The following is a 21391-nucleotide window of genomic DNA, read 5'->3' as shown; positions in this document are numbered from 1 at the left end:
CTGAATAATAAGTAATTGTTGTTTCTGTGCCAGTTCTCTCAGCATGATGCGTTTGCAATCTAAATTACAGACGAAAATATTTCTTTTAATACAAAATATACCGCAAGTACCTCCACACCATAATTGCCAAATTCTTGGAGTCGAGACACTACGCGAATCTTGTCAAAAGTACTCAGAGCGCTGGAAAAAGTTTTAACTTATTATGATATCAATAGACTGCTAAGATGAGCATACAACGAAAACCCTCTCTGAACATTTCTCGATTATTTCGCCATACATTCAACCCCCGTGCCCTGTTATCAGAGTCATCACCAAGTGAATCATTCAACTTTTGATTGATTGACCTGTGATCTCTATTGACGCATTCTGTTTCGGCATTTTTGCTGAAATCTAGTACCTTTAGATTACGAAGATCGAAAATTCAGATGCGTTTCATCGTTCCGGAACTAAGAAATATGATTTTCAGAAGTTTATCATTAGCATGAAATTTTAGTTATCTCTTTACATCTTAACATCGGTATGAATTTTTCAATAATGTTTCCTAAGTAATTCTCATGGTGCTGACAAGGAGAATTTGTTTAACAATCAAAAGCTTCTTTAGTTGGTAATCATCTCCTTTTTCCTCCCGACTTAAATGTGTGATTCGGAGGTGATATTTTAACGAGAAGTTAGATGTTAGTCACTATTACGGGTTAAACGGTTCGCTTGGGAACCTTTTGGTATGGATATCTCGTAGTAAACTTTCAGTGCTACACTGTGGTTTCAGTTACCGGCTTTGGAGACTAAGAAAGTGAAGTTTTGGAAATGTTAAGTAAATTTACTTTCTTGTATCCTGTTCCGATTATTATTTCCATCTGCCTTCAGCCTTGGCAAATAATTCATCCGTTTGCCATTGACAAATCCGATATCTCGTCGACCTCGTCCAAGAACTGTTAATAATTTCCTTTCACGTTGCGAGTTACATGAACTGACCGAGAAGCAACTGTATCAAAGCTTCCAGAGTCGTAATTTCAGGAGTACCGTTAACCACCCCTATGCGGAAAAACAAGGACGAAAACAGAAAAAAAAAAAAAAAAAACCAAAGACACAGCCTTACAGAAAAGAGAGGCATTTATTATATTTTTGTCAAATTTAACAATGCAATTGAAACCACAAGAAGACTACATCCCCGTTTCTGCGACAAAATGTCCGTCAGTGAGCGGTTGATGTCCAAGACACCCACATGGTCAAAAAACAGTTTAAAAGCAGGCCACACAACAAGCTTAGGCGGTGAAACGTGGCTGTTGCCTTGTTTGGTGCCGCTCCTGCAAAGCACGTTGAAAGATTCTCTTTAAGTGTGCGTACTTTGAAACAAAACAACAAGACATCAATAGACGCAAAATGAAACACAATAACTTAAGTAACTTAAGTTCATTTGTGGCTTTGTTGATTTGTGCCCATACAAGCATGTGCTAGTTTGGCAAAAACTCAATTGCCAATTGCTATATTTACGTCGCAGTAAAACATGACTACACTAACTTCCCTTCTACAGATTTATGGAGCCTTGCTTTGCGTGTCGGTTAAGCGGATGTAAGGTCAAATCAAAGTCCTGTCACGTCCACTGATGAATTCGTCAAATGATGTTGTCCATACAAGCATGTGCTAGTTTGGCAAAAGCTCAATTGCTATATTTACGTCGCAGTAAACATGACTACACCAACTTCCCTTCTATAGATCTATGGAGCCTTTCCTTGCGTGTCGGTTAAGTGGATGTAAGGTCAAATCAAAGTCCTGTCACGCCCACTGATGAATTCGTCAAATGATGTTTTCCATACAAGCATGTGCTAGTTTGGCAAAAGCTCAATTGCTATATTTACGTTGCGGTAAGACTACACCAACTTCCCTTCTTAGATCTATGGAGCCCGGCTTTCCGTACGTGTCGGTTAAGTGGATGTAAGGTCAAATCAAAGTCCTGTCACGCCCACTGATGAATTCGTCAAATGATGTTGTCCATACAAGCATGTGCTAGTTTGGCAAAAGCTCAAGTCCTATATTTACGTCGCATGACTACACTAACTTCCCTTCTATAGATCCTTGGAGCCTTTCCTTGCGTATCGGTTAAGGGAATGAAAATTCAGATTAAAGTCCTGTCACGTCCACGGATTAATTCATGAAGTGATGTTGTTTAATTTACATTAAGCATTATCATATATAAATCACAATGCAATGCTTTAAACAGGTATATTCCATATACACATACCAGTTATATTGAGAGAATAATCCAGCTTCAATTCCTAATTGAGTAGAAAGGATAATATAAATGATCAATAATGCATATTTATATATTCATTCAAAGTAAGCGTCTCTTCGGATTAGTTTGTAAGCTTTGTTTTCATAATCATTTTAATTAAAAGAGAAATAATAAATAATAAATAGGTTTAAGTCGAAGAAAAAGTGTGTCATTCGTAAATACCGCTGGATTTTGTGTCAATTATGCAGGCTCAGCTTATATGTCAGTTTAGACATTCACTTTAGGAGCAATCAAAATGTTTCGTTTTGCAGAGGGCGAAATATCTTGGACAAGGTCACTAGGGCGCCCTCAAAGAGATAGAATAGCAGCCGAAAGTAAGAGGTCCAGAGCGGTGGAGTTGTCCGAACGTAACCTTTTCTGCTCAAGTGTAGGTGAACCCTCAAAAAATAGTTTTACCTTTTTGGCAGAATAACAGTTAGAAACTGCTAGATACCAACACTTCCGCGTTGAGGGTTCTTCAGTGCTTACTTCATACATCAGATAACCTAGTGTCAAAAACATCAGAATTAGTATAACGGTCAAACCAGATTATCCGGATTTTTTCATTATCTAGACTTTCTTCCTGGTCCCATTATCTACGAACATTTATGTTCATATTTTCGATTATATGTACGCTCGATTATCCGTACTATTAAGCCCATTCCCCACGAGTCCGAATGATCAAGGCCCGACCGTATCAAAATCAGGCTTATTTCGGGTGCTGAATTTGAGCAGGGAAAGACGTAATCAACGTGAGAGTAGGAGTTACTTACAGTGAACCCGAATCAGTGAACAGAATTAGTCTGTTTCAGGCTCACAGTCGGCAGAGGCAAGCGACAAGGCAAGCGCACAAGATGGCAAGTAGACAGACCCAAAAGGAAAGTAAAAACTCTCTGGCAGCCTTTTTCCTGACTGTGACTTCAGTCGCCGTGCAGCTACTTACTTGCCAATTTTTCGCATGCCCTCTTTTTCGTCTCTAGAAGCCTAAAGTACGTAGTTCAAATTAAGTTAAGCAACAAAATTCTTGCGCTACCTCTACAAGACATAACCAGGGAATTAGTTTCAGACGGGACAAGATGACAACCTGCGCGAGAGTTGTTTGTGGTCAGATTAACAACCTGACTTCCATTCGGGTTCAAACTGTTTACTTTCTCGTTGCAATCCTGCAACACAATGGACAGTTTTAGAACTAGATAAAACAATTGCTTTATGTGAATCATGTACAGTCTTTACTCAGAATTTGTAAGGTAAAATCAAGCCGACCCGAGGGGTCGTATTAACCTGAAAGGCCGGTAGATGAGCGCGCAAAGAGTTTCTGAGAAGTCGCACCTATTCCTCCTATGACAGCTAAACGTTTTGGACTGAAAATCTCAACCGGCTGAAGAAAAGAGCTCTAGAAAGCGATGTAATTGGATTCTGGTCGAATGAACATTAATGAAGCCGGGGCGAAATAATAGTGTCCACAAGGAAATGTAGTTAGGTTTCGTTGCCGCAACTGGAACGTGTAAACTCAAAATCAGAGGCCAATGCGATTTAGTTGAATTCCTTATAATATTTTGTAATGAACACCTCTTTATTTCGGTGTAACCTAAACAGAGAAATTGTTAATCTTTCCTTCGTGCCGTTTAGGTGCTCAAAGATCTTAGAACATCAAGCCTGATACAGGTCTAAATAGTTGAGGCGCAAGTGTTATTAGATACGTTAGAAAATTGTTTACCGCTAATTCGAGCAGCAAAATTGATCTCTAGTTTCGTTTAATCTACTTTTCTGTTAATCCACGTATCCAACAGGCACCTCTCCTATTCATAATAGATTCAAAAGCATCACGTAGAGCTTACGAACGCATAGGCTTCAAATTTCCGGCTTTTTGTCTCCCACGCTGAGAGTGAAGACAAAGGCCGAAAATTGTGATTGTGTTCACAGGCCATATTTAGTTCAAGAAAACCGTCTATAGCAGAGGATAACAACATAGGGTACTTTTTTTTATGACTTTTAAACTTAGTTTAATCCCGTTAGAAACTTGCGGAAAAGCAGTTACAACATTTTTTTACGTCATTTGAACTTAAGTTTAATAACGGCTGAAAGACAGACAGCAAAACTTATAGGCTCTTGTTATTTACTAAATACATAAACATGACTCCTTATCTCTCTGATACTCAAACAATATACAAGTCACCCAAAAAGAACAGCTGGTGATCATAGTGGTGTGCGTTTTCCTTCTGAAAACTCAGAGGTGGAAATCTGAAAAGCAGCTAACTAGTGCTAAAATCTTCTAACGAAATTTGCTTTCCGTGTGAACGTGTCTATAAATCTCTGTAATGAGATTCGAAAAATGTACGATTTACTCAAATTAATCAAGCTGAAAGAACTACTCCCGATGAACTAATTGTTCGCCTCAGATCCAGTCATATTAGATGCGGATAATTATCCAGTGTTTATCCATTTATCTAAAAGGTATTTAATATTTTAGTGAGAAACAAACCAGTTCAGGTCGTGGCCATATTTTCCACCATTGGTCCTCAAAGTAACTCAAAAAGCTGATACAACAATTTATCTGAAAAATAAAAGAATGGAACTGGCTACGAAGCTAAACAACACCAGGCCTAAGTTTGAGTCGTCTAAATCCGCGAATTAAATAAATAGTAACTCGTGCGTTTCTACTGAACAGGCACGAATTTGAAGATCGATGTTGTTAAGAGAGTTTATCTTACCAAAGATAGCACGAAACTCCCAAAACGTAAAATTTTGTGTGACCTTATCTTCAGAATAATCTCAAAGTAGGTTTTACCCAAATAAAAAAATACATTTGTTGAGTTTTGCACGCAAATTTACATTTTCATGCCTATGAAACAGTCGCGAAACCGTAGTTGACACTGGTCATATTTCCGGACTCATGAACTAATAAGGTATTTATCTGCGTTTTGTTTGTAATTTCCACAGATGAAGCGGTTGATATAACCCTGTGGCCCTTCCTCTTTGAGTAAAAATATTTTTAAAATTAAGAATTTGCTGATGTAAAAGTAGTAAGGGTGACATAAATCAAATGATCAGAGAAAACACAGTTGTCAATGAACTCGATATCGTTCACTGAAGACACTTTCGCCGCACTTCAATGTTTTTAAGAGTCAAGTGAATGTTTTGATAGATATATCTATCTTACTCGTGTTTGTTAGCGATCGGAAGTAATCATGCAGAACTCGAGGATGAAATCAAGTAATCGATTCAACTAAAATCATATCGTCGCAGTAGTAGGAATCGGTAAATAATTCAATTAAACTCTGAAAATTAATTGCTATAAACAGAGTTTCAGTGAATAATAATGGTTGGCTTAATTTGTTTACCTTGGGATATGAAAAATTATACTGAACAGCTGGTCCGGTGTAGTTGCCACAGAAGCTTGCAAGGAAAGCAAAATTCTGCAAAAAGGAATCTATTACGATGAAAGAACTGCATGTGCAGTCAAATAATTTCAGAAAAGTTGATGAAAGGAAATCATACAGAAGAACATAGAATTCTATTACTAAAGAAGTTTTTCACGTAAAGAACAAGAATTACTTACGTAACCGTCCAGATCAAGATGTCCTTCTCGCACAAAAGACGAAACACATGATATCTGTGCAAATGCGATCAAGAAAGCAGCAAACTTAAAGGAGTAAATCATTGCTTTTATACGCTCAAGACACGCCAAGAACAAACATACTCCGATCGTTATTTCACATTACACACTTCAGTAAAGCCTCAAAATTTAATTATTCATGGCTGCTTAATAAGTCACAAATATGCAAATTTACAACACAATACACTAGCATACTCTTGATTACAGCTATAGTTTCATAAATTTGTAAGCAACTAAAATCTGCGCAAAGATTTTAAGGATGTTGATGAAGGGATGGAAAACCTTTAAGTAGATGGAACCGACTCTCACAGAAAATAACACATTCCAGAACTTTGATTCCTTTTACTTTCAAATGCAAATATTACTTATCCGTAACCTGAACAAAATAAACTAAGAAACTTTATCTCTCCCCAGAAAAACATAAATCTTAGATGAGGTCTTCAGTCAAGTAACAGATCAAAGATGACGTCAAAATGCTGCTAATGATGACGTCACCTATGCGTGTGTCCTCCAATAGATCATTTGTAAAAACAATTAAAACGCGTGTATAATCGTGGATAGACACAATTTTTATTGCACCTTTGCTTAAAAACTATAGTACAACATATCATTTATAACATAGAATTAAAACATCAAATAGCGCGAGTTCGATTTGAAATCACAAGTCAAGTCCCGGTGTTAATTTCCCTACAATTTTAGTGTTTAACTTTGAAAAACCTACAAATCTGATTTTTTCAACTTTCTAGTTTTCCAATCTAATTCACAACGAAAAAAAGAAAAAAAAGCTAGTGTGATTCCTGAGTGAATCACACGGCTCAAAGCTAATCAGATTGCCCTCGAAGGAGTATGTTACAATGCTCAAGTTCAAGAACTAAAACGTCGTCTAATTTTGCAGTTTCACAACTATTTACCACTAATTTGTTTTCTTTACGTCAAAAAACAACCAATAAATTTCCTCCATGTTATGTTTAGTAAATTGTACTAAGTTGTAATTAATGTTGGTTATGAAAAGATTGGTGCTGACTTGAAGTAAAATATACTGTTTAAGAAAAGTCGACAAGGAATACTGGAATTTCATCCAGAGCACGTTTCATTGCTGCATCAGATCATCATCCGAAGAGCCTGGATTAGCCTTTGTCTTCATTTAAGCGCCATTTGGAAGCTCTCAAAGGGTTTTGCATCATCTTTCGTCAGATCGATGGAGTCCTGGAAAATAAAAAGAAAAGAAACTCTTCGCTCAAGAGGGCGCTGATTCGTCTTTACTCTCAGCTTAATGTGACGTGTTGGCGAGATTGGTGGGCCTAATGATTTTTCTTCAAGTTCAGGAACCCTTTGACAAGCGAAGTCTGATATATCTTTATATATATATAATTGAAGCTCAATAAGTCGCGCAGTTTAAGTGATAGTCTTTTTTTTTCCGGTGATTGATTTTTTTAGTCGATATAACTTGATTCTATGCTGCATCTAACCTGTTTTGAACCAGGACTGTCTGGTTTCTCTCCCAGGAACCCTTTGACAAGCGAAGTCTGAGTTTTGTTCGGTTGAAAATTAAAAAATACATATATACATATATATATATATATATATATATATATATATATATATATATATATATATATATATATATATATGCATGCATATATATATATTATGCATGCTCACTAGTTTTTCTAGTTTGAGCACTCTGGCATGGCTTAGATGATCCCACATGTGTGAGATCACTTGAGGTGGCTATATGGCCTTACCTCCATCCCAGCATCAGCACCGCACTAATGAGGCCCAGAAGGCCGAAACAGTACTGTCTGCAGTTAGTTATATATATTTATACATAAGTTAAAGAATTAAAGAGGACGCATCGATTGAATCGATGCGTCCTCTTTAATTCTTTAACATATATACACTTTAATTCTTTAACATATATTAATTTTAATTTTAAACCCCTGAAGAGTGAAACGATTCACGAAACAGGCTTGTCGGGAAATGTAGTTGCGTCCTTTTTTCCTCTCATAATATTTATTCTGCTCTGCTTCAACGTATTGAGCACTGTTCCACGCGAAAATCGACTTGCAGACTTCCTATATATATATGTATGTATGTATTATTGAAGCTCAATAAGTCGCGCAGTTTAAGTGTTTGTCCTTTTTGTTTCGGTGATTGATGTTTTAGTCGATACAACTTGATTCTATGTTGCAACTAACCTGTTTTGAACCAGGACTGTCTGGTTTCTCGTAGGTCTGATCACACGTCACAATGCTTCCTGGGATCTGTTGGTGATCTGTCACAGGGTTCCCATTGTCTATGACACTTTCGTCCTCCATGCAGTGACCATGATTGTGATGCTCTTCTGAATCTTCCATTAAAGTCTCGTCATGTTTGGAAATCTGGAATGGAATTAGGTAATTACAACCGTTTACCTTCAATTCAGCCTTAAAAAGAATAGCGTACACAATAGCGTTCACAAGATCGCATTAACTTTCATCAACGGAGTCATATAAACAACACAGTAAGGCGCGGCTAAATTGTTGGTCCATTACACAGGGGTGTAGCCAGGATTTTTCAAAAGGAGGGGGGAGGCATACTGTGTCACACAGAGGGTACTCCACGCTGTGTTTACTTAATGTGACAAAGGCTCACAAAGGGGGAGGGGTCACGGGTCACGCCCTTGTAACATAGCTGATTAAGACACGTGTTTTACGAGTTGAAGACTAACTCCACTTCATTCGAGACAACTATTAAGCCATAGCAAACTATTCGTAGGGTGAAAGTCCTATAAGAATACTAGAAATAGTTACCCTTCTTTCCTTCAGTTTTTCCATTTTACTCAGCGAGAATGCATTGCCTTGCTCACAATCTCTATAGAAATAAACAAAGAGAGAAAGAGGTAAACGGTGGATAGAAAAAGACAATGATTTGAAGACGAAGAACGGGGTGAGAACATAGAAGAGAAAAAAAAAACCCAAAAAGGCGATGCTCTTACCCACGAGAATGCATGGCGTGTGCAAAGCTCTGGAAAAAGAACAACGCAGCGAAGTGACGCAGATTAAACACAAGAAAAAATTATATACTTACCTCTTAAAATCTGTAAAGTAATTCGAGAGGAAAATATACCATTGCTTTGATTATGTTTCATGCAAGAAAGCCTCAGTAATGTTGGTTGGAGTGAAACCGTAAGTGAAACGCAATTTGTGCCTCGGTCAAGCGAGTGTATTATTTATTGAAAGGGGGACAAAATGTTTTCGAGAATGCTATTGAGTAAAATGGTCTATTTCAGACCAATGGAGATCTGGTTGTCGTGGTTGGCATACTTACCCGTCAAAATCTGTCACTTTCAGACCGCGGCAGCGAGTGACTGAAAAGCAATAGATTATTCAAGCTGTTATTTACTAATTTAGTTGTTCATGACTAGTGAAGTCATAGGAGAACATCCATAATTCGATGGTTTTTTTGATATGATACACAACAGCAAAGCCTCAGAATTTAATTATTCGTTACAACATAATACACTGACGTAGATAATTTTCAGTTACTCGTGATTACGTTGTAAGCAACTGAAATCTGCGCAAAGATTTCAAGTTTGTTTTTCACTACTGTTTAATAGATGGAAACAGACCCTCCCGCCGTATGATTACTTTGGTTTCAGTCTCACGATAACTTTTCAAAATGTACTATCTAACAATTATTAACCGAATTGGATGTAAATATCCACTCACCGACATTGTGGCGAGTAATGGTTTTAGTATATGCCGCATAGAAACCAAAAAAATTTGTTTGTCTATGTTAGTATACCAAAAATGGTCGGAAATTAAATTGTTGGCAGGCGATTTTGTCTCTTCGGCTGCTCGAAGTAGAACAGTACTTACTGATCTCATCCGAACCAGCCAGTCACTGCGCGCGAAAGAACACTATTCACCTGCCGTGTGATATATACTAAAATCGAAACCAAAAAGATCCACTTACTCTTTTTAGATGCTTTCCAGGACAGGAAAAAAATTATAGGCACTGCGAATGCTGGCAAGATAATCCACAGAAGAAGAAGGTAAGTAAACGTCTCCTTTTTGCTTTTTCTCTTGGTGCTAGATCCTTTTAATTTTTAATGAGAAAGGTAGAATAACATCTCAAATTCATTTCAAACAGAGATAAACACTAGATAATAATTAGAGCAACTGTCGCCCTCTGTAAGGGAAGCAGTTTGAGGAAAAGAAGGGATCCAAGTCGGAGTTATGATGTAAGATTCGTCTAGAAAGCAAACAATAGATGCTCAAGTCGCTTGATAGGAACAGAGAAACTGAACTCAATTGAACGCTCTGTGCACCGCTACAAAAACTGATAACACACTGATAGACATAAATCTATTTAATTTTTTTGCAATTTCTTTATCGTAGTAAACAACGGTTCTCGAAAAATTTCTAAACCTTATGGACAGTAAAAGGATAAAATATTTATCTTGTGTTATAACAGGTAACTCCGTCAGAGATACCACAGTGCTGCTTGACAATTCTACAAGATAGTTACAGATGACTGTGTCTTAGAACGGGCACGGATGGCTCTGATAACTGAATTAGGTCAGATCACTTTTCTTGATAATGAAAAAGAGAAAAGAGTCAAACTTTAAGGAAACTTTGCTTTTTTTTTGCCGATTGGCTGTACTGAAGTTCGAAGACTGGGATGGGAAGGGTGGCTGGTTCGCGGATATATGATTATCGCTTCATCAACTTTCAATAAAAGACAATTTTATATCAATTAACGAGGTCTGCACTCGACTAATTGAACCGTAGTACATGACCTTAATCTACAGTTTTCTACATCAATAGGTCAGTGACGAGAAATATCGCCTCTCCATGCATGTGGATGAAAGCAAGGGCATTACAAGGCTCCTCCTCCTTTTGAGTTAAGAAAGTGACTTGGTGCTCTGTCTTCTTCTTCCACGTTTTTATTTCATGACTTAAAAGGCAAGATCGGCAGTATTTGAGTCCCTACCTTCTGAAAGGAAGTACGTAGTGTGCCGTAAAGTGACAGCAGCACTGGACTCTGTCGTCCTGCTTTCTTCTGAAAAAGTGAGATTTGATTTAAAAAAAGATTAAGCCTTAAAAATGATTTTGTTTAAAAGAAAATTTTCCATCAATTAACGAGGTCTGCACTCGAATTATTGGACTGTAGTACATGAGCTTATTAATCTGCAGTTTTCTACATCAATAAGCGATGAGAAATATTGCCTCTCCATGTGGATGAAAAGCAAGGGCATTACAAGGCTCCTCCTCCTTCTGAGTTAAGAAAGTGACTTGGTGCTCTGTCTTCTTCTTCCACGTTTTTATTTCATGACTTAAAAGGCAAGATCGGCAGTATTTGAGTCCCTACCTTCTGAAGGGAAGTACGTAGTGTGCCGTAAAGTGACGTCAGCACTGGACTCTGTCGTCGTGCTTTCTTCTGAAAAAGTGAGATTTGATTTAAAAAAAGATTAAGCCTTAAAAATGATTTGTTTAAAAGAAAATTTTCCATCAATTAACGAGGTCTGCACTCGAATTATTGGACTGTAGTACATGAGCTTATTAATCTGCTGTTTTCTACATCAATAAGCGATGAGAAATATTGCCTCTCCATGTGGATGAAAAGCAAGGGCATTACAAGGCTCCTCCTCCTTTTGAGTTAAGAAAGTGACTTGGTGCTCTGTCTTCTTCTTCCACATTTTTATTTCATGACTTAAAAGGCAAGATCGGCAGTATTTGAGTCCCTACCTTCTGAAAGGAAGTACGTAGTGTGCCGTAAAGTGACGTCAGCACTGGACTCTGTCGTCGTGCTTTCTTCTGAAAAAGTGAGATTTGATTTAAAAAAAGATTAAGCCTTAAAAATGATTTTGTTTAAAAGAAAATTTTCTATCAATTACCGAGGTCTGCACTCGAATTATTGGACTGTAGTACATGAGCTTATTAATCTGCAGTTTTCTAAATCAATAAGCGATGAGAAATATTGCCTCTCCATGTGGATGAAAAGCAAGGGCATCACATCGCATCTTGATTTGAATGATCACCGGTTTGACCTTCAGAACCTATCACATTATGACATCTCACTGGCTTTCTTCTGTCTGTCTGTTTAAACTCTCTGTTTTACTACGAAATACTGACTTAAGTAATGTTTACGTTAAACTAAACGATTAACTGACTGAATGACAGACCAACTGACTGACTGACTGACTTACTCACTGACTGACTGACTGACTTATTGACTGACTGATAGACCGACTGACTGACCGACTGATTGATGACTGACTGATTGGCTGACTGGCTAGTGAATAGAGGGGGTAAGTTTCTGCAGAAACTGTGGTGCTGCGTCTATCGCTCTTACGAAGGGCTAACGCACGAACCGTCAGCGGCTTTGAAACTCTTTACGTTGGCCAATTTACATCATCAACTCAGTTGATAAAACCAAATTTAATTTGACTTATTGACTGCCTGCCTGACTAACTGACTGACTGTATGACTAACTCGTAATTACTGGCTGGCCGACTTACTGGAAAGCTGGCTGGTTGTGTGGCTGATTAACTAACTGTTTATGTGAAGTACTGTCACGGGCAATGACAAGCTGTTTAATTAAATTAAAAATTAATTTAATTAATTTGTATTCCTTACCTTCCTTAAGCGTTCTAACAGTGCCATTTGCGGACTCTCCATAACCTACAATATTTCTTGCTTGTAAGAAAACGATATAAGATCTGTTTTGTTTCAGATTTTGAGAGTTGAAGAACGTTTGTTTGATTCCATGATACTGCTGTATCATTCGGTAGTTTTCCTCAAGTATTGTAATTTTGTAATCAAATATACCACCATCAGTGTCGTCTTGTGGCGCATCCCATGACACATTGACGGACTGCACATCTGCGGTAAATTTGTTTATAACAGGCGGCCCTGGTGAGTCTAAAAAAATATTAAATAGTAAAATTGATTTCATGGCAGATAAAAGTTAACAATCATGTATCTTAGGTGAAGCGGAGCAATTTTCAAATGGCTTCCGAAAGAAATCACTGATTTTGAAGGATCGTCTCTAGTTTCCCTGCACCGCGTTTTCTGATTGAGGTCGCCCGCTCTCAGCCAATCAGATCAGCGGCCAAGCCTAAAGCCAATAACACATACCTACGTTAGATTCTTATTGATGCTTTCATAGTCAGCATCATCTGTTTCTCATTGATACTTTCATAGTCAGCATCATCTGTTTCTCATTGATACTTTCATAGTCAGCATCATCTGTTTCTCATTGATACTTTCATAGTCAGCATTTGCTGTAAGGATTATTTTGGTTCATGATATTCAGTTGAAAAGCACTATTGAGGAACATGTTCAACAAAACTGACAAGAAATGAGCCCTGCTAATTCTTTCTTTTAAGGCCTCATCACAGAGACCAAACCATCAAAAGTAAGAGCCTTGAACGTTTGGGAATGCCAATGAATCCTTCATGACGTTTGAACGATTTGCTCCCTTAGTTCTGTATTGTACCAGTGTTGACAATGCGAAGAAACATATCATGAAGCGAGGAGATGTTATTGAAAACTTATAAGAAGTAGTTTAGTTAAATTTCGGAACGTAGCATAAACTTGTAACTAATATAAAACTTATTTTAGAGACTTTTAGCAGTGAGTGAGACTTTTCAGCAGAAACAGAAACAGCTAAAAGTAAATAAAAGTGTTAACACTTACAGAGGCGCTCCACTGTAATATTATACACCATTGACCCTTTCTCGTTTTCAGCTTTACACGAGTATAAACCAAAGTCACCCATAGTCTTTGGAATCAGCATCAGTGTACTCATGCCATGCATGAAGCGAACCCCGGCTAAAACTGGTTGATCATGTTTTAACCAGGTAAAATTTGCAGACGGATTAGCATCCACTGCACACGTTAAGGTTGTCGTGTGGTTAATCCAGGATTTTATGAGAGGATCTGTAGTTGCTGTCTTGTTAATATAGGGTTTATCTGAAATAAGAATTTATTTCAGAAACCAAAAATGGCACAATGCTTGGACAGGGGAGGGGGGTGGGGGTGAGGGATAGACAGGTTTGGTTGATAGAGATATCCTATCTCAGCTTCCTATAAGGGTTTTGAAATATCCCACAATGCTTTGCTTTTATTGACAACCATTTTACTCCTTTTACTAAGGTGAAAAAGGGTGTCCAGGTTTCTCCGGTAACTGGATTCCCAAGAATCCAGTGTGACCAGGAGTTCATCACCTTTGAGAAGGCCTTATCACAGAGGCCAAACCATCAAAAGTAAGAGCCTTGAACGTTTGGGAATGCCAATGAATCCTTCATGACGTTTGAACGATTTGCTCCCTTAGTTCTGTATTGTACCAGTGGTGACAATGCGAAGAAACATATCATGAAGCGATGAGATGTTATTGAAAACTTACGGGAAGTAGTTTAGTTAAATTTCGAAACGTAGCATAAACTTGTAACTAATATAAAATTAATTTTAGAGACTTTCAGCAGTGAGTGAGACTTTTCGGCAGAAACAGAAACAGCTAACAGTAAATAATAGTGTTAACACTTACAGAGGCGCTCCACTGTAATATTATACACCATTGACCCTTTCTCGTTTTCAGCTTTACACGAGTACAAACCAAAGTCACCCATAGTCTTTGGAATCAGCATCAGTGTACTCATGCCATGCATGAAGCGAACCCCGGCTAAAACTGGTTGACCATGTTTTAACCAGGTAAAATTTGCAGACGGATTAGCATCCGCTGCACACGTTAAGGTTGTCGTGTGGTTAATCCAGGATTTTATGAGAGGATCTGTAGTTGCTGTCTCGTTAATATAGGGTTTATCTGAAATAAGAATTTATTTCAGAAACCAAAAATGGCACAATGCTTGGACAGGGGAGGGGGGTGGGGGTGAGGGATAGACAGGTTTGGTTGATAGAGATATCCTATCTCAGCTTCCTATAAGGGTTTTGAAATATCCCACAATGCTTTGCTTTTATTGACAACCATTTTACTCCTTTTACTAAGGTGAAAAAGGGTGTCTCAGGTATCTCCGGTAACTAGATTCCCAAGGATCCAGTGTGACTAGGAGTTCATCGCCTTTGAGAATATTTGAATGTATTGAGAGCTCATGGTATTACCAGGAACATCTGGAAATTTTGTAGCTGCAGGCGTAAAATGACTCTACCACGTCGTTTTTAATATTTTAAAGTTAGTTAAAGTGCAAAGCACATGATATGCCTGCTTTGATCCCCTTTCCTGTTTCTATGACTCACGAGTACATACTTAAACCCTAACTCTGTGAAAGGGATGAACAGTATTGGAGAAAAGGAGTTAATTTCAGTTAACTTACATCGTACGACCCTCACTTGAATGCTGTACCACGCGGAGCCAGCTTGGTTCGCTGCTGTGCAGACATAAGTTCCAGCATCTCGCAGTTCTATTCTTGGAATTTGAAGCGTAGACGTTGAAGTGCCGTTTTGTAGCGTTTTATCATCTTTGACCCATAGGACACCTGGGGTAGGGTCACCTATTGCGTCACAATGTAGTGTGACGTTAACTCCTTCTTCAACATCAATAGTCTTATTGGATCGATCGGTTATGGTCGGTGGAACTAAAACAATGTAGGCGAGGGAACAACAAAATATGGTCAGTTATATCATTTACTTTAGTACGTTACGTAATATTTTACTTCAACTCCGCTCCGCTCTTCTCACGAGGAACGAGTACGAAATATCGAGTTGAAATAAACGGGATAGGTTTCTAAAGAAATTCTGGTGCTGCGTCAGCGGTGTGTACTACAAAGAAAGTCCAGCCCTGATAAATGCTGTAACAACACACGTGAAAAAATACGCTAACTTTTCACGTGTGTTCGATGTCACAGCCAATCAGCTAAAACACGTCACTCGCCTTTCTTGCCACTCTGTCATATTGACGAAAGAACGGCAAAGCTTTCATGCACCATTCTCAAGCTGACTTCGTTTGTCGGGTGAGTTTTTCTTGGATGATGGCTGCTAAAACACTGAAAAATTCGTATCGCATATAGGCAGTGACGTTCAAAGGTTTCTAGAAGGGGAAGAAAACCAGACTACGGAGAGAAAAACCGAGTTATGAACTCAGTGGTTTTAGTAATGTTCAATTTCTCGCGGCTGAGAACAAAAATCGACCATTGGAAGATATTACTAAGAGAAGTTCCATATCTCCCCGCACCCATGTATTATTCTCTATTTATTCATTGATTTCGTAAAGTGAATCAGCCACCGAAAACAATTTCTTAAACTAGCGTTTCGAGTGTCAGCCCTTCGTCAGAGTGAATGATAAAACCAAGTTATCTGGCTTAAATTTAACACCGGTAAACCATTGAGAATGCTCATACTCACTGAGAACGGCCAGTTTTATAGGACCACTCCTGTAATATGACCCGTCCACATACGCTACACAACCGTAAGTGGCAGTTTCATCTAATTTGGTGACATTCTTTAAGATGAACTCAACCTGACAGCCATGTTTACTGATATTTCCCGCCCAGCTCAATCTGGATTTCAATGAGTGATCGAGTTCTGAGTTGACAGCTTCTCTCCGGTCTTTAAAAATGGTGATGTATTTATTCCGAATATGGTTGCGGTTTGTATCCGTTTCTCCCCAAATGATTCTTTCAAACTTAACCGACGTTCCAAAACTGAAATCCCACGAAAATATGGCACTGGATCCCAAACTTGCAGACACAGTAATAGGAGGCTCCTTTGTAAATTTTGGTTCTAAACGGGAGAGGTGTCTTTTTAGTTTCTAGCACGGCCGGACAAAGCAGCAGTTACAAGATAATAAACTGCGAACGTTTTAAGCTATGCACATTTTCTCTCAAATGACTTTGCCTCTACGGCGACCTTATTGAAACTTATGAGTTGGGAGAGAAAGGCGTACATAAAACGATGTGAATGGGGCCGGAAGGGAACAAGGTCCTCTTTTTTTTACCCTTCCCCTCCCGTAATTCAAACCCTCCTCCCTGAAATGAAGATTTTTATGGTTTCATCTGCTTTTTTTGGACAAGTCTCTTTAAATGAGAGGAGGAACTATCAAGTGGTGGGGCGGGGGGCGGAGGGGGTTAGCAAAGGCTCATAAACCGGGTGGGTTAATATGCATGCTTTGTCTACTGACATGAACGATGCTCTACGCATGTACGTCTTGTTAACTATGTCGAAAGCCGCTGGCTGCAGACTGAATTATCACGCCAGTCATCGGTAGTATGGATAATTTTTGTGCACCAGTGTCTGCCTGAAATCGAGAAACGAACCCTCGCGCTTAATTAAGCATGCATAATTACTGCTAATTTTTGTCGCGCAGGACTGCAACACGGCTACACGAATTCTTTATTTTGGTCGTGCTGACTAGATAGACTGAAATCGTTCAATAAAAACCTCGTCGAGTTTATCAGAGAAAACCAAGTACATTACATTATATAGTTTTGTTCAACTCGAGAAACTTACGGCTGGCAGTGAGTCTGAAACACAGGAAACAACAGAGTGTAAATACTGCGGCTACTGCAACAGACGACATCACTCTCGGAATTAGAGTCTGTAAAGAAGAAAATAGATAGTGTGAGAATTTATCTTGACCACTGATGATCCAAAGCAAATTTCGAAGCTTTGCTAGTTCCAAGCATTCATGCTTATGCCAGCCCCTCGGGCTGTGGGTAACGAATAAAGACTTATTGAGGTAATTTTTTTTTTACTTTTCTTTAATTATTCAGTTCCGACATTGTGATATTTATCGAAGTTAAAAAAAAAACATTCCACCTCTCTAGATTGTCAAAACTTTGCAACAATTGCCATGGCAATTGAGTTTGAGTCAGAACACATGTCACCGGAGGCAGAAGAAGTCGAGCCCAACAAAACGGCTTCCTGGTCAACTTTCTTCTGAAAGCAATTCAAAAAATGAACAAGTTACCAAACAACTTTCATTTCCTTGTTGTACTTTTCTATTTGCCTTCACTTTTCTTTTCGGTTTTTAAAAACCAGGCTCACATCAAGCCGTCAGCTTTCACTACGGGATTTGGCGCCCAGGGCGGTATGATTAATATCACTTACTAACCTCGTTTTCTCGGTCTGTACTGTAAGTTATGGAACTAGCTTTTTTCGCACGGACTTATGGCCCAAGCGCGAAGCGAAGTTCCATGACGAACAGAAAGGACCAAGAGAAAGGGGTTACTAAGATATTTATTTTATCCCAGGTTTCAAATGGAGGGAGAAGATTTAAAATCAAACAAAATTTTAATTTAGCGCGCGGCACAGTGAAATACGGCCCGCTAAATTGACCAATCATAGCACACCTGTCCCGTTTGTGCTTGGCAACTTTTGATTAACTTTTGACATTTGGAGTAAAATTTTGCGGTTCTAGCAACCTCGAGAAATTTTTGCCTCTCTGAGCAACGTTTGAGCAAACTATAGGTTTAGAGCACATATCAAGCACATAATACTCGATTCAGTAGAAATACTAAACCACGAAGCAAGTAATATGAGGTACAGTGGAACCTTGATCTGACGAAGTGTTAAGGGACTGGGAAATTGGTTTTTTTATATCGAGGGTTTGTTATTACGAAAACCTCGAGTTGACAAATTTGCAAAAAAAGATCCGAAATGTTCGTCATATCGGGGGAGGGGATAGTTGTTATTTAGTTTTATTTGATTTGATTTTATTTTTGTGGTGCGAAGTCGCGCTAATCAGCATTTTGGGATTGGAACGATTACTGTAAATAACATTTGTGCATTAATGTCCACATGACGCTACAGCACACCGTACAGGATGTACATTACTTTTAAAGAACGGAGGACAAATTTCAATGGAAGTAGCTGGCAAACGGAGGAAAAAAGGGCATTGGACTGTAAATTCCTGCCTCCTATACCTTTACCGCAAGAAGCCTTCAAAAATAAAGTAGTTACTAGAAAAAATAAGAGAGAAAGAGGATAAAGCGGATCTGTAGATGTAACGAAATCCTAATTATAACGAACACAACCCAGAAACCCAAACGTATAACATACCTTGATATAACGAGCAAATATTAACAAGTGACAGAAGACAAATGCGAAACAGACCAACAAGATTCAAAATCCTTCAATTCTGCAACAGTAGAACCATTTCACAGTCAACAGCTCATCATAAATGCCGACACTGACACTATCGACACATCGATTATCTCGAGGTTCTGTCTGTTCTAACTTCCGGGCCGAAGATTATTGTTCGTCCTACTGAGTACTTCGTTTTATAGAGGTTCTACTGTAACTGAGTAACTCTAGTAGCAAAAAACATATCAAAGTTGACCCGTTATCGGCCTTCGCAGAAGAATTTTCACTTCACTTTTACTGATGCTTGTAAACAAAATTCTAAGCATATTTGTAAACATCAGAAAGTGAAATGAAACAAGTCTACACAAATAACAGCCACGTGGATCGACACGGACCGATAGTTTTACCAAAACGTGATCAATGATATGATCCCCAGATGCGAAGAGCCTGGTGCTTGTTCCGACTACTGCAGTTAAGCAAGGTTAATTTTGAAACACTTAGCCTAAATATATCTTATTCTTTGTATCGAATTCTTCTCAGTCTTCTGATCCTTTAGCTATTTGTTTTCAATCTTTGATCGTATTTGCTGCAATTGGAATATACATGAAACTGAGAATCTGAAACTGAATCCTCTATTGAACACTTTCAAGAATCTTTGTTTAGTCTATGTATACTTAAAAATATATATATTCTTCACAGCCTACCGCGCGTGTTCCTAGTCTTAATTACTTAAGTAGCTCAGAGATGTTGAAGCACTTTCACGGCATATTTTGTGGTTTCTGGTGAATACGTGTGATATGCCACCGCCTTAGGGTAAGCTTGTGAAATACGAATAAACAAGGCCTTGCCTCAAAGGCAGTTAAATTACTGGCTGGACGGTCGATAAAATGATTATGAAAATAGAGTCAGGTCATCGCGCTCTGCCATTAACAGGAAGGGTTGGTTGATTTCAGTTAAATGGTCTTCTTGTTCGCTTTTTTCAGAAAAATTAAAGGTCGACAGCACGCTGCAGGAGACTAGGTTAAACGCATTGATGTATAATTGATCGCATTGATTGTTCTGTGATTTTGATTCTGTAAATCTACTACATGAAAACAGTCTGAAAATACGGTGATGTAATTTCTCTGGGCTACTACTACTACTATATTACTTGCTGTAGCTGTACAAATGTTCACATTTCCGAAGAGAAGGTTTTTTTTTCGCTCATACATCCATAGCATCTCAACTAAGAAGACACTGATTGATGTGCTGAGCCTTGTCTCTGATCATTTTTCAGTTCTAATTTCCGGTATTCACTGTTTTAAGAGGATTCTGATCACCACAAAAAAGTAGTACTGTTTACCTTTCGATCATATTTACTTTATGCTCACGATATTTTAAAGATTGTTTCCCTTTTCTGTGGACGTCGGAGTTGTCAGCTCTCCAATGGAATGTAGACATGCGATGACAAAAAACGTCGAGTGGAGAATAAAAGACATTACTAAGGTATCATTAATTTGAGATATTCTTAATTTTTTTTAATGACAGGCAAATCAAATCTACATGAATTATCCATTGCAACACTTTGCTGCACAAATTAGTTTTCCGCTTGTAAGTGACCCGACAAAAAAGAACATTGTTCGTCGAAGATCTAACTTCAGTCCGTGGAGTCTTAAGTACAACAGATTCATTGTGAGACAGGGTCCTAGCGGGCAAATGAGAAATCTTTGGAATATGAAGAGTCTCTGTTGCAGAGATTTCTAGATTAGATATAAATAAAGTTTAATGACATGAGGGGTGAGTTAAGCTGTGGGTCTCCCAGAAGGAATGCGGTTTCCATCACAACTGTGACATGAGAGTTGATTGATCGCAGCATTGTTCAGACCAAATTTATTTCATTACAAATCATCTGAAAGAATCCTAACTTCTTCATCCAACTGGAAACTAGGAGACGCGCGCTATCTTACAAGTTACCAAATAATACTTCACCAAAACGAGAAATCACCGATCTGAAACATCCTTCTTATTCCAAGCCAATTTTTCTGTTTCCTTAACGATTCTCTGTTATCTCGCTAACTCCAGCTGCGATCTTGAGGAAAAAACCAGGCTTTATTTCCCAAAAGAACATATTTCGCCCACCTTGAACAAAGTAGAAACGCCCTAAACTAAGAGACGCGCGCCATCTTACAAGCTACCAAATAATACTTCACCAAAACGAGAAATTACCAATATAAAACAAACCACTTCTTCCAAGCCAAATTTCCTGTTTTCTTAAAGATTCTCTGTTATCTCGCCAACTCTTGCTGCGATCATGAGGAGAAAATCAGGTTTTATTTCTCAAAACAACATATTTCACTCACCTTGAATAAAGCAGAAACGTCCTAAATATTTTTGGTCAGTTAATGGACCGCTTTTCTATTTCCAAACATAAATGACCAAGGGAAAGTATGTTGCGTGTCGCTGTTGCATGTATGTTCTCATTGTGGGAGGCGCTGGAGGATG

General features: G+C 38.4%; 2 protein-coding genes across 8 annotated transcripts; both read right to left on the bottom strand.

Moving 5' to 3' along the window:
* Window positions 1-1092: 1092 nt before the first annotated feature.
* Window positions 1093-5981, bottom strand: LOC131797717 (transmembrane protein 145). Of its 2 annotated transcripts, XM_059115380.2 has the most exons (7): window positions 5829-5981; window positions 5611-5685; window positions 4752-4823; window positions 3303-3432; window positions 2687-2775; window positions 2240-2273; window positions 1093-1304 (listed from the first exon to the last, which is right to left on the bottom strand). In XM_059115380.2, the coding sequence occupies exons 1-7, from the start codon at window positions 5928-5930 to the stop codon at window positions 1192-1194; spliced, it is 615 nt and encodes a 204-aa protein (XP_058971363.1). In that variant the 5' UTR covers window positions 5931-5981; the 3' UTR covers window positions 1093-1191. The 2 variants fall into 2 exon arrangements, with proteins under 2 accessions (XP_058971363.1, XP_058971364.1); XM_059115381.2 differs by lacking the exon at window positions 4752-4823.
* Window positions 5982-6094: 113 nt separating this feature from the next.
* LOC131797663 (neural cell adhesion molecule 1-B) lies at window positions 6095-21391 on the bottom strand. 6 transcript variants are annotated; one of them, XM_066163197.1, is made up of 15 exons: window positions 21250-21383; window positions 17713-17761; window positions 17336-17423; window positions 16232-16609; window positions 15205-15465; window positions 14421-14696; window positions 13571-13846; window positions 12509-12793; window positions 11241-11309; window positions 10863-10931; window positions 9843-9965; window positions 9195-9234; window positions 8678-8738; window positions 8084-8266; window positions 6095-7091 (listed from the first exon to the last, which is right to left on the bottom strand). In XM_066163197.1, the coding sequence occupies exons 3-15, from the start codon at window positions 17403-17405 to the stop codon at window positions 7026-7028; spliced, it is 2157 nt and encodes a 718-aa protein (XP_066019294.1). In that variant the 5' UTR covers window positions 17406-17423; window positions 17713-17761; window positions 21250-21383; the 3' UTR covers window positions 6095-7025. The 6 variants fall into 6 exon arrangements, 5 of the variants coding, with proteins under 5 accessions (XP_066019294.1, XP_066019293.1, XP_066019296.1 ...); XM_066163196.1 differs by having other exon boundaries at window positions 17713-17764; window positions 21250-21376; XM_066163195.1 differs by lacking the exon at window positions 17713-17761 and having other exon boundaries at window positions 6096-7091; window positions 21250-21391.

Source organism: Pocillopora verrucosa, chromosome 3 (assembly GCF_036669915.1).
Source record: "Pocillopora verrucosa isolate sample1 chromosome 3, ASM3666991v2, whole genome shotgun sequence".
NCBI lineage: Eukaryota > Metazoa > Cnidaria > Anthozoa > Scleractinia > Pocilloporidae > Pocillopora > Pocillopora verrucosa.
The sequence above is the reverse complement of the archived record's forward strand: the minus strand, read 5'-3'. Positions and strand labels throughout refer to the sequence as shown.